Source organism: Cavia porcellus, unplaced genomic scaffold (genome assembly GCF_034190915.1).
Source record: "Cavia porcellus strain 051 isolate PalLab524CR breed Dunkin Hartley unplaced genomic scaffold, mCavPor4.1 scaffold_3, whole genome shotgun sequence".
NCBI lineage: Eukaryota > Metazoa > Chordata > Mammalia > Rodentia > Caviidae > Cavia > Cavia porcellus.
Window position 1 is genome coordinate 64,747,600 of NW_026947486.1, and position 12,736 is coordinate 64,760,335.

At 36.7% G+C, this 12,736-nt stretch overlaps 1 protein-coding gene across 1 annotated transcript in view; it reads left to right on the top strand.

Annotated features, from left to right (window-relative positions):
* Positions 1-4,925: 4,925 nt before the first annotated feature.
* Nrk (Nik related kinase) overlaps positions 4,926-12,736 on the top strand; it is a 118,957-nt gene continuing 111,146 nt past the window's right edge. Inside the window, exons 1-3 of the mRNA XM_063246236.1 lie at positions 4,926-5,063; positions 5,338-5,448; positions 12,006-12,071. Coding sequence (XP_063102306.1) covers positions 5,392-5,448; positions 12,006-12,071 — 123 coding nt within the window. The 5' untranslated portion in view covers positions 4,926-5,063; positions 5,338-5,391. The remainder of the gene's footprint in view (positions 5,064-5,337; positions 5,449-12,005; positions 12,072-12,736) is intronic.

Below are 12,736 nucleotides of genomic sequence, written 5' to 3' on the forward strand. Positions count from 1 at the left end.
ATATTATGAAAATCTCTCTCTCTCTCTCTTTCTCTCCCTCTCTCTCTCTCTGTCTGTCTGTCTGTCACACACACACACACACACACACACACACACACACACACACATACACACACACACAGACACAGAGGCACACACATAGGCACACAAACTATTTTCACGTTTACTGGTTTTTATTATGCTGTGCGTCCAGCACCTCAGAGTTTTGTTGAACATGAATCTTTTGTATTTAAGAAGCTCACTTCAAAGGAAAATGGAATATAAACTCTTCAATACACAATTACTAGTGCCACTCCCAAAGCCATTGAAGTACAAGTGAGTGATGTGAAGTTTAAGATTCATTAGTGTCACAGTAAATAATTTTCTGTGTACATCTGTGTCAGACAAGGGTGGATAAGTTTCCTAGAATTGCTAAGCTAGGAATTCAGGTTTGAATGTGGTATGGTATGGCTCCAAAGTGAAAAAAGGATAAAAATAAAAGGAAACCTCATTAGCAACTTTAGAAATATATCTGACTTTTGATTTTAATTTTTTAGTTTTAGTTCTCTTTATGAAACAATTGTCCTTTTTTTAGAATAACATTACAGTTTTCAATAGTAAGGAGACCCATGTTCATCCAGGATCAGATTTCCAAGGCCTCATTTTAGAAACAGGCATAACTCAAATCATGCCGCGCTTAAGAGCATTCCATGACAAGCAACAGAAGCTTTGCAAGCTATGGTCAGAAGGCAGATTGCATGACCTTTAGCATGAGAAACATTAGGTGGGTTGCTGCTTTGTACATAGAAGAGTGCCCCAGAAGAAATAACATGAGGAGTGGTAGCAAGGGTGGTACAAACTCTGGTAGAAATGCTATCCTTGCGAAATCATCTCCGTAAAGAAAGAAACTCTCAGGAAGTGCTTTTACTCAGTAGCTCCTAAGGAAGCTTCTTCTTTCTACTAGACGTTCTTAAGGCTTTTTCAGGTAGACTGTCCCTGCCACTTACGGGTATATTTGAACCTGGAGTGTTTGGAATCACAGATTCATTTTCAAGAAGATGACTATGTAAATTTATTTCATCACTTCCACTGAGGAGCCACTACTATAGATACTAAAAATACATTAACATAAGTTTGCAAAACATTTATTCATTTTCACACGTGAAGTATCAGAGAAAAGAAAGCCAATACATGTACTTTTCTGGTGTGGAGTATTCATTTCTGATTCTGTTCTTTTCACTCTATGATTTCAGTGATCCAGGGTAAAAAGGGTTAGGGTTAGGGTTGAAAATTCCAGAAATAAAAGTTTGTAAGTTTTAAATAACTTACACTGTTATTTTTTAAATTATTGTTGTAATTCCTGATGTATCAATTAAACTCTTATAGATATGCATCCATAAGCAAAACATAGTTATATAAAGTTCAGTATTATCCTTGATTATAGGCATCTACTGAGGTTCTTGCAATGTATTTCTTGAAAATAAAAAGGATATTATATTTGTAAAATTTAATGAGATTCTAATTTTTAAAATAAATGTACATTCATATGTATTGCCAATCTAGAATGTCAATAATAAACAAGAAATAGCCAAGAATTTTGTAAATGTATTTTTCAGGACATACAAATGTCCTTATAGGAATTTCTCCAGACTACCATGATTAGTCAATTCCATGAAAAAAATGAATGTACAGTTGTTTTTTATAAAGATAAAAGTGGTAACTTTGAAGTTGCTTTTCCAGTAAAACGCACATTAATGGGCAAGAGGCTAAATATTATCGAGGGTGAAAGGACACAGAGAATATGTAACTGGCCCCCTCGGGAATCAAATCCTTGCCCTTGATACCATGTTTATAGCACTCCTACAAGTTTAGATAACTGGCCGCAAAGATGACATTTAGTATCTGAGCTCTGTTATGCATGATCTCTTGCAAACACAGCAGACTTCAAGTTCCCACTGGGTAAAGTTTGTTCCCAGCCAATAAATTTCTCTGGAAGGAATAGCAATAGATGGCAATTTTTTAAAGGATTGCAAAGTGTCATTTTTTTCTGGAAAATTGAAAACCATGATTTTTCCCTGTGAAGTGATCTGCTTGATGATCTTGGTTTAGGCTGTGCTAGCTACAATTGGACAATGACTGGTCCCATTTCTTTTTATAAAGCCCATGTTATTTCTGTTAGGAGGGCTTGAGGGCTGAAAAGGGGAAAGGGAACTGGATAGCTCGGGGGCCTAATGTCATCTGATCTGTCTTACCCTAAGACTTTTTTGAATTTGGCATCTCTTCACAGAGTCTCAAAATACACACCAGCCCTTCAACAGTCATTGACAAGTAGGCTCTGGAGTCAGAATGCCTGAGTTGAAAGCCTGAATCCTCCAATCACTGTCTGAGACCTTAGGGAAGTTACTTCCCTCACTGTACCTCAATTTCCTTATTTAAGCAATGTGGACAATAATTAATAACCTGGAAAGAATTTAGATGCAAACACTTAGTCTGAACATACAGTAAGCATTTGATACTGTTTTGCTATTTAAAATACCAGTAATCAGAGATTATGAAGGGCTCAGGACCTTCAGATAACAGGACAGATTGGAGCAGAAGGAGATGGAGTACATCTGGGACATTAAATGTTGGCAGAGAGACTATTTCTGGGTGAAAAACAACCTTATAAATTCCTGGACCCTGGGAAGAGTATGATTATGTTTGTAGAGTTTGAGGTCAGAAAAGTAAGAGAAAAAACAAACATGTCCGAAGGGGAAAGAGAAATGCTGGTCTTGGGGTGAGGGGAAGAGAAGTCCCAAAGACAGAAAACAAAAGCATTATTTCAAGGTTGTGCTCAAAGCTGGATCTCATGTTTGGATGTCATCTTTTTGTCTTCTAGTTGGCTAACCCTACTGATCTTCCCAAACCAGGCACAAAATTCCCAGTAATGCCAGCTTGAAGCAAAGTTTCCATGGTCTTCCGTGCTTCCTTTTTCCTTGAAAACAATAACTTAAAAATATTTTATTAGTTCTCTGTAAACTTCTGGTCAAACACTTAACATCCTCCTTGCCCAACCCTGGGTTGCTGGGGAGGGTCCCACCTGGCAATGTAATTAATCCTTGTGGAGTCAGGAAGCTGTTAGGTTCCCACCAAGCCTTGCAACTAGAGAGCTCAATGATCTACCCTTGAGTCTTTCACTTGGTCTGACTTGCCTCTTCAGATAGACTAAAACAGTCTGTCAGGGGGGCCACATGGCATTTCCCCATACCCTACATTTAGCAAACCATATTTTTTAAAAAGTAAGTTATGAACATGGCTTCTCTTTACCAAAGAATTCACTCTGTGATTTGGTTTCTGACACCTAGCTGTATATCTGAAATTGTAGCTTACTAATGAGCTCACTTGTTGCCCTTTTCTAGTTATGAAATGTAAAGTTTCAAACTCATGTTTAGGAAGTTCCAGAAGAGTTTTATTGATCATCCTTAACTTCTTAAAATATTATGCATAAGACTTTGTTTGTTGGAGTTGTCAAGCTTTGAATTCTTGGAAAATGTGATTTCTATAATTTCTATAAATGTGATACATCATATTGAGTTAAGGAGCACATTCAATCCTGAGCACCCAGGTTTGTTTTTGAAGAGAGGTTGTAGTTGTTTTTCCCCACAGTCCTTAATTTTCATTATTTAGGGTAACTGTGGTTCCTCAGGTAACCTGTGGGTATTAGAAAGCTCACCAGAGTCTAAGAAGTTAAGGAATATAAAGAGGTCACTAAGGCATTGAAACTGAAGTGAAATTAATAAAACCTACAAATATATAAGGATGATAATTACAGAATTGCCAGAGTGGGTTAGAAATGGTGAACTCCAAGACAGTGGAAAGAACTGTTTTTGTTCATACAATTTTTTTTAGAGGACATAAAACATTTTTTCTATTTCAAAAGAAATGGAAGCAAAGCTTTCACACTGCATTGCACTCCCCACGTTGGACTTTAGGAACTGAGTCTGTGAACTCAGGAAATTAAGCAGCTTCGGAGATATTTTCTAAAAGTGTTGTTGTACAAGAGTTTAGAGTGCAGTTAGTTTGGCACACATACTGGCAATTATGTTTCAAGGGGCGCTTTGAGGCTAAGTCGCATGTGCCCCCCTGTTAAATTCTGTTGTCAGCCCCTGTTAGCTTTGAGAAAAAATGGAAGGAATTAGCTTGGGGTGCCAGAAAATGTTTTTCAATGCATGAGCGAATGAGTGAAAACCTGGCCTCAAGACTGGAGACTAACTAGCATGGAGGAACTTTCTTTACCGTTAGGGAACGCAGCTTCTGTAAAATTTAGAAAGTGGGCGACCAGAACAGCAAAACTTCACCCAGTCTCTTAAATTCAACCACTTGTTCATAGGTGCGGTCTTACTGAGCTGCCTCTGACTGGTACCAGCTATTGGCCCTGTGGCAAAGAGATGCCACCTGCCTGCAGGGCAATTCAAAAGGTTTCTGTCCTGTGCTGTTCTGCTCATGGCTGCTGACTTCAAAGGCTGAGCTGTGATAGCCTTAGGGCTGTACTCCTTCTTTTGCCCCAGAGTTTGCCTAGGTCTGATCCCTAATACGGTGGGAAGTCATTTCCTTTTGTAACTCAATGGGGTTTTGCAATAAATTGAGCAATAAAATCAAAGGAGCAGAAAGAGAAAATGGACAACTAGAAAAGTTTCCAGGGGACAACGAGGGCGTGTGCTGGGCTGTTTGAACTGCAGCACAAATGTGGGGCCAATACTGGTGGTAGCGGTGCAGAACAGGACTGGTTTTCTGGGACTAGCAGCTGCCTAGAAAAAGTTTCCTGTGGAACGCTTGTCAGCGGGGGCGGGGGCGTCGGGAGCAGCCGTGGACCTGGAAGGGGGCGGGATGAAGGGGGCTAGTGGGCGGGGGCGGGGTGAAGGCTTGGAAAAGCCAGTGCCAACTCGCATACCCTTGTAGTCCTTCAACACCTTCCTTGGCCAGTGGATTCCTAGACTGCCTCCCTGCTTCGCAGCTTCCCACCTGGCCAAGTGACGCTGCACCAATCCCGTTCCAGTTGCTCCTGGGCCCCTTCTTGCACCGCCCCACTCCTCACTCTCAAAGAGGTGCATCCAGCCAGGACAGACACTGCGGTCTCGCCTTCGAGCACCCTTTTAGCTTCTGTGTCTCCGGGACTGACTTTCAAACTCTTCTCTCGCCTTAGGCAAACTCGCTTTCCCCGTTCCCGCCCCTCAAACTCCTGCTCCCTCCACTCCTAGCTCTTTTCCCCTCCACTTTCCTCCCCTCTATCTCCCAAGCCACAAACCGATCCCCACTATTTTCTCCCGCTCTCCCACTTTCCCTCTCCAGACTTCAACTTCTTGTTTGATTCCACCTCAGACTCCGGGAGCGCGCCCGACTCAGTTGCTGCGCTCAGCTCCCTTTCTTGAAGTCATGGCGGGACCTGGGGGCTGGAGAGATAAGGAAGTCACAGATCTCGGCCACTTGCCGGTAAGTAGAGGAGTCTGTCAGCCTCTTAAGTGCTTTCTTTCCCTGTGTTCTTAGCAACAGAGGAGGGAGTGAACTCCCTCAAACGAAGCTAAGAGGTGACTTCCAAAGAATAACTGGTACCAGAGGGGACTCAGAAAGCAGGCTGGGGAATAAGGTGCCCCTTGAGACCCAGACCTCCCCAAACTTCACCACAAGGCCAAAGAAGGAGGCGAGGTGGTGGAGGAGAAGTAGCAGTGGGCTCTAAACAGCGGGACATTTTCTAAGTGTAACCAAATCCGTTTTTTTTTTTTTTTCAAGTTTCCTTTTTAGACTGGCATTTCACTGGAACCCTCTCTTGAATGCAAAAAGCCCTTGACTCTCCAAAAGAGAAATAAGCAGGCGCCCTGCTGGAGTGATCTGCAGGCATTTATAATTCAGGGCAGTGGCCTGGTGGCTTTGCAAAAAGCTAAATATTAATGGTGAAGCTATAGGGCTATTCAAAGTCGCCTTTCTTGACTTTTCCACTTATTTAGAATTTAAAAATTGTATTCTTGATGGTGACAGACACCTTCCTCCTCCAAAAACGGGAATTCTCAAAGCTTCCTTGTATGATTTTACACCAGAATGGTGTATGTGGTGACGTACATGCGTAAGATTTTAGCAAATGTTTCTCATTCATTAAAAAAACAAATTTCATTTAAAAATTGAGTTTACAAATATTAGAATTGTGATCACTGATGTGGTTTCATAAAATAAAATGACAGCTCTTATTAATGGTCTGTTCCCACCCTGCGTGTACCTGAAATCCCTGGCTTCCTGTGTGCATACATGAGATTTCTGGAACATGGAAGTCTCGGTTGGTGAATCATCTCTTAAACAAAATTCTCATATTCAGACAGACTGATTGTCAAGTAAGTGTGTAAAATCAAAGAATAAAACATTTCCCGTCTTCAGGATTTTCAGTGTATAGTGGAGGGAGAGGAAAAAGCAAAGTAAGGCAGAGATGTGAATCCGCACAGAGACAAACTGAAAAAAAAATTTCTAAAAATGACTAAAGATGGGAATGAAAAGATCTCTAGGACAAGAAATCCTAAATCCAAGAATAGAAATAAAAATTTTATTTACCCACAGAACAGGGCAAAATGGCCTAGGCAGTCAGGTTTCTGGGACACAAAAAAATTTGTGAAAGCCCAGGAGATAATGCAAAAAGACTGCAAACTTTACATTGCAAATCAGTGGAATATTAATTTTCTGGAGGTTGTATGGGAATGAAAATGTGTGGGAAAGGATGAAGTTGGTTTGTGATGTAATGGAAGTGAAGAAAGACACAGAACTTTAGGTATTGATCCTAAGCTTTATTTTACCAACTTGAAAGTTTCATAAGGTTCTCAGCATCTAAAAATACCTAAATTTCTAAATTTTATACAGGAGCCATTTGTTTTCACCATCTGATCAAATTATGCACAATTCTTCCCTCTCCCCAAACACCCAGACCTAAAACCTAAGAAGTCTAGCAGAAGAGCAGCATGCGCTTTAAAAGTTCCTTTAGGTCTAATTTTTAGAGTTATGAAAGTTACTGTTATTTTGGACACTCACGTATATCTCAGTGATCTGGAATTTCTTCACATGCAACTTATTTCCTAAGTCTCTGGAGTAGAAAAAATAAACAAAGAGATAAAAAGACATCTAAATTGCTTAGAATTTAACTTGATACAAAGGAAAGATGACAGAACCAGCAAAGAAATCTGCGTGTGATGGTTCCCTTGCAATACTGACCCTCCATAGGGCATGTGTGAAGTTCAGAATATTGGCATCTATCAGTACCAAGTACAGTATAAACTTTTATCAATAGCCAGATCATGGGGAGAAATTCAAACCTTAGATTTTCAAAGTGATCAAAAAAGAATCTTGCAGAGTAGAGAAGCACAGTATAATTAAATATGAGTCTGGCTTAAGATTGATAAATTATGTGCTGTGTAAGGCTGATCAGCTAAATGACCATAAGATAAAAATTTCTGCTACAAAAAAAAGCTTGCTAGGGGAAATTGGACTTTAAAGTGGTGGAAAGTTACCTGGTATTTTTATTAGATAGATCATATTTCTAAACCTAAAATATTATGCAAAAATGAAAATTGGGAAAGCAGGGAAAAAGAAGGAAATTATTTAACAAGTAAAAGTTAATTTTGTATAATTATTTATAATTATAATTTTTTCAATAATGTATAAGGAGATAAGAAAGAAAACATAACTATAAACAAATAATAGATCAAGTCCATCATGCTTGTTCATTAGTGGGCGGCTGTGATTTTTTTTCTAGATTTTCTATTGAATAAATATTTCCTATGGGTAAAAAGCAAAAATTAAAATGTAGCATTGTAAAACTTTATTTATTTATACATATCTTTATAATAAATAAGTGTGTGCATGTATATTTGTGTAGTTTTCAACCTTACCCACCAGCAATATCCAGGGGTGTATATTTCCTCCTCCCTCTTTCTGTCCTTCCCTATCTGTCGCTGTCTCTCTGTCTTTCTGTCTGTCAATCTCTCTCTCTCTCTCTCTCTCTCTCTCTATATATATATATATATATATATATATATATATATATATTTCACAAGCATGACTGTGTCACTCAATCCTTGACACTGGAAAGTATTTCTTCAACTCTAACTCTGGCAAGTCTTTCACTATGATTGTCCCTTTGCTTTCTATGCCCAGCATGTACATTCCTCATGGTGGTGCTCTTGGTGTTTGGCAGTCATGTGTAGTCCCATCCTATATTGGGGTCAGGATTAGACAGTCCTAGAGGACATTAGTGGCAGTGGTAATGGTAGTAGTGGCAGTAATTTGAAATAGTGCATGATCCAAATATATATTTGAATTACATTTGCTATATATTTATATATAACTGCCAGCTCTCTTGAACTTCTACCACCCAGGCCCAACCTGCTTTCCACATTCAATCATAAGAAAATTCCCTCTTTACCAAGTGCCTCAGCTCTTGGTGGGAAGTACTTTTATTTTATTTTATTTTTTTTGTCTTTTTTTTTTTTTTTCCTTTTTATCGGTACCAGGGATCGAACTCACGACTGCCTGCTTACAAGGCAGGCGCTTATGCCGCTGAGCTAAACCTCCAGCCCCAGTACTTTTATTTTTAAATCCATGAGAATTTAAACATTCAGCCTATCTTCCATTACACATAGAGCATCACCTCAGATTGTCATTGTACTTCACTCTATTTTTTAAAAATAATTTTTCTGGTTTTTAGAGCAGTGTATTTTATAAATTAGCACACAAAAGCAATGTAAAAGAATCACCTAGGGGGTGTCAGGGACTCCTCCCAGGAAATTCTGAATAATAATTCCATTTTAGGCCCAAAGGAAGCTGTGTTTTTAACAGGGTTCCCCCAATATTTCTAATGAGGGAGAGTCTATAAAATCTATACTTTGAGAAGCACTGATCCCAGGTGATCCCACTGATAGTTCTTTCTAAACTGTCCACTTGAATTGTGAGACCCATTCCTCCTACTGTTCTGAATGATATTCTACATGTATCCTGTTTTCTCCACCATGTTTAGGTTCTCTCTCTAGAAAACATTCTCATAAAATTACTGTTTCTAATTTAAAGATTAAAGAAGAAAAGCCTCTCCTATCTTCTTGGCAGTGCGCAATTTCCTTCCTTTTATTGCCTGACTACTGGTATATAATCATTCATTGTCCTTGTTTATTTTCCTAAAATTGAAAGTTCTTGTTACTTATGTTGACCACTTACTGGTTCAATTTTCTCCTTAAACACTGCCATATTTGGTTTTGTTGATCAGAATTAGCTTTAAAGGCTTCTCCCTTGACCAGTAAACAGTGCCTTCTAGTGGTTTTTTCTTCTTCTATTTAGCCCACTCTTATGAAAAGTGTTTCTAATAAGGTGCTCATTCTTTTCTTTTCCTTTTGAATTCAGAAGTCAGAAACAACTTTCTAAAATTCAGGGACTCTTGGAGCATCCAGATATTAGTGTTAAAATTCATAATATAACTTATACTTACATAGACATAAGACAAAATAAAAAATATATATATGTATCCAAACATTATGGTTCAGATGTGTCTTAAAACAAGTATTTAGTAATACCTCATTTTGAAAAAAACACTTTAGAATTTTGAGATTCTACTTCACTTATCACTGTGTTTATCCAAATGAGATGCCAAAGCACACCAAATGTCCAGATAATTTTCATATTGATATTACAATGATCTGATTTTCTTATCTTAGGGTGACAAGGCAGAATAGAGGACCACCTCACATGGTGATTCTTCTAATGTGGACTTTTTAATTTCATAGTGATAAAAATCCGAGTTGCTTTTTAATGCTTCCTTCTTTGGAAGCCCAGAAAAAACTTGCTCTGAAAGTGGAAAATCTAATATGAATATTGGGTATCATTAACTTAGTAGTTAGCAGAGATTCTTCCTTCTTCTTTTTCTGCTTGGCAACCATTTAGCCAGAAAGATAATAGCATGGAAATGCAAAATAAAAATTATATCAAACCAATGAAAAATATAGTTAGAAAATATGAGTCATAGGTTAAAATGCCTTTGTAGTGCAAGAAACTTGAAATTATTAAAAATAAACAATTTTTACATTTAATAAAATGAGAATTAAAGATGATTTGGTTATATGTTAATAGGGAAAATTTTGCAGAAAAGATAATTATAAATAAAATAAGGCCTTTATAATTTTCACAAGCAATTTATTATTCCAGAAAATTCCTTGGTTTCCCTTTTGAGTAATTAGATAACTGATTTCTAAGCTGAATATAAAATTTATATATTTTGAAAAACTAGGAACAGGATTAAAGAAATTTAAGCTTGTGCCTGAAGAGTAAGAAATAAAAGCTGCATATGTAACACAGTAATTTTCATATATAAGTATATTTATCAGCTAAAACTCAGAGCCTTAACAGTAACTTAAAGTCATTTTCCAGTAGGCATCACTTACTGCTTGATTCTTTTGAATAAGAACAGAGGCTGTTTCTGTAGAATGATTTGTCTAAAGTTTCTCAAAATATCCATCAAATAAATGTGTTAGTTTTTAATCTTGTGCTCAGTAACTCCTGTATTGCCTGATTTTCCCCATAGATCTTGGAATGAAGTATAACAAGTCATATGCTTAGTATCAATGTCACTGCAACAATCTATTTTTACGTCTCAAATCTTAAAAATGATGATTTTAAAATGTATACACATTTTATGAGGCAATGGAACCTTTTGTGACATTGTTTGACGGGTTTTTTTGAGAAACTAGGCGTATGGGCTGCTACTTTAAAAATGTTTGTAGCAATCCACTGGAAACATCTGGACTGTAGAATGATAGAATCTGATTTTTTAATATGGAATTTTAGAGCTGAGATATCACCTAGCACAGCACCTTCATTTTATATATGTGAAAACTAAATTACAGAGAAAGTAAACAACTTCCCTAGAGTTATATAGTTAATTAATGGAAAATATGGGCTAAAATTTAAATTTCCTGATTCTGTAATTGTTGAAATTCTTGTTGACTGAAGTAATCCCAAACTGTCATGTTTCTATGACACTTTTGCTAGATTACATGAATATTGTGCCATTTTAAGCATATAATTTCTTGAAGTATGTTGAACATACTCAGTATATAGTATCTGTTTAGTTCACATTTTTCAGTGATAAAATGTCTTTTGAAATGATTAAACGTACATTTTCTATAACTAAGATGAATTTCCAAAAATTTTTCAGTGTTTTACCAGTCTGCATATAACTTGGCATCTCCTCATACCTCATATAATTGTTGCTAAAATGAACTGTTACTCTAAATGTCAACAGTGATAAAGTTCAGGAAATCATGTTTTGTAGCAAACAAGGAAAGGATACCCATATTTAAAGGTAAGGAAATAGTGCTTGTGGATGAATATGGAAATTTTCAGATGCTGTCCATAAATGTGTTATCTTTGTTTCTTATTAAACTTCAGTATTTAATTTAGGTATTTAAACTTCAGTCTCAGACTGTATCATTTGTGTCATGAAAAGGCATTCAGCTGTTGAAAAGATGAATGCTTAAAAATACAAAACCAACAGTCTCTAGTGTTTTTCAAATGATGCTCTTCTAATGCCATGATATTGTATTGTTCATGTACTGAGATGATATTTCTTTTAGATTTGACGTAATATAAATAGATTTTGTATTCAATATTTAGTCTTTACTTGTGTTTTAAGATTTTTACCTGATTAGCAATCAAAAATAGATGTTAAGAGATTACTTCAATAGCAAGTAAATGAACTTATTTCCATTCCAATTATCTTCCTAAATGTGTCATGAATATAACTCACCTTTCATAATTGCGTGCAGTTTAAATTTATGATTAGGTAACAAATAGCCAATGCCCATATCATTATTCATCTTTCACAAATGATCATACTACATCCAAGGAAATTCTGGCATGTCTATACTTTTGGGAAATGACACTTAGGTTCTTCCAACGTTAATTCTAAAGAAACAAGGCAGATTAGACTTTTACCAGAAAAGACTGACAAATTTGGTTTTATGATTTTGCAGGATCCAACTGGAATATTCTCACTAGATAAGACCATTGGCCTTGGTACTTATGGACGGATCTATTTGGTAAGCGGAGCTAGATTATTCATTCTTTATTTGTAATAGCATCAATAATTGTAAATCAGACCCTGATCCTCACACTGCAAGTAAATAATGTCAGTACATAGCATTCACTTTGAGATATCAAGATAGCTCAGTGACGTGTAAAACTCATTGTTTATTACAGTAAAATGAATGGATTGGTTATTCTATAGTGAAGCAACCAAACCAACATGATATTTGAAAGGTATAGATAGAAAATTAAAGTCACACTGTTGGAAAAGGGAACTAATTCAAGTAAGATATGACCAAGTAAAAATATTACCTGTTTTATAGTATACATCCCTGACATCCTAGTTACCCATATTGAACTTTAAATGGAATGTTATTAAAAGGAAAATTTTCATAATATTCTATATCAAACTGTATATAGATGCATTCAAGAGTGTGACAAAGTTTGCTGGAGAATCTAACAAGAAACATCTCGCATGTATTTGATGAAAATGAATTTAAACACTAAATATTTGCCAGGCCTTTTAAACAGTGTCTGGGATGAAACAATGAAATTATACTACTATACTAAGGTTTATGGACTAGAAGTGTTTAAGTGTACATATGTCTTACCAATAAAAGTTTAATGGAGCACAGATACTACATATGCACACAAAATGACACAGTGTCAATTGCAATAC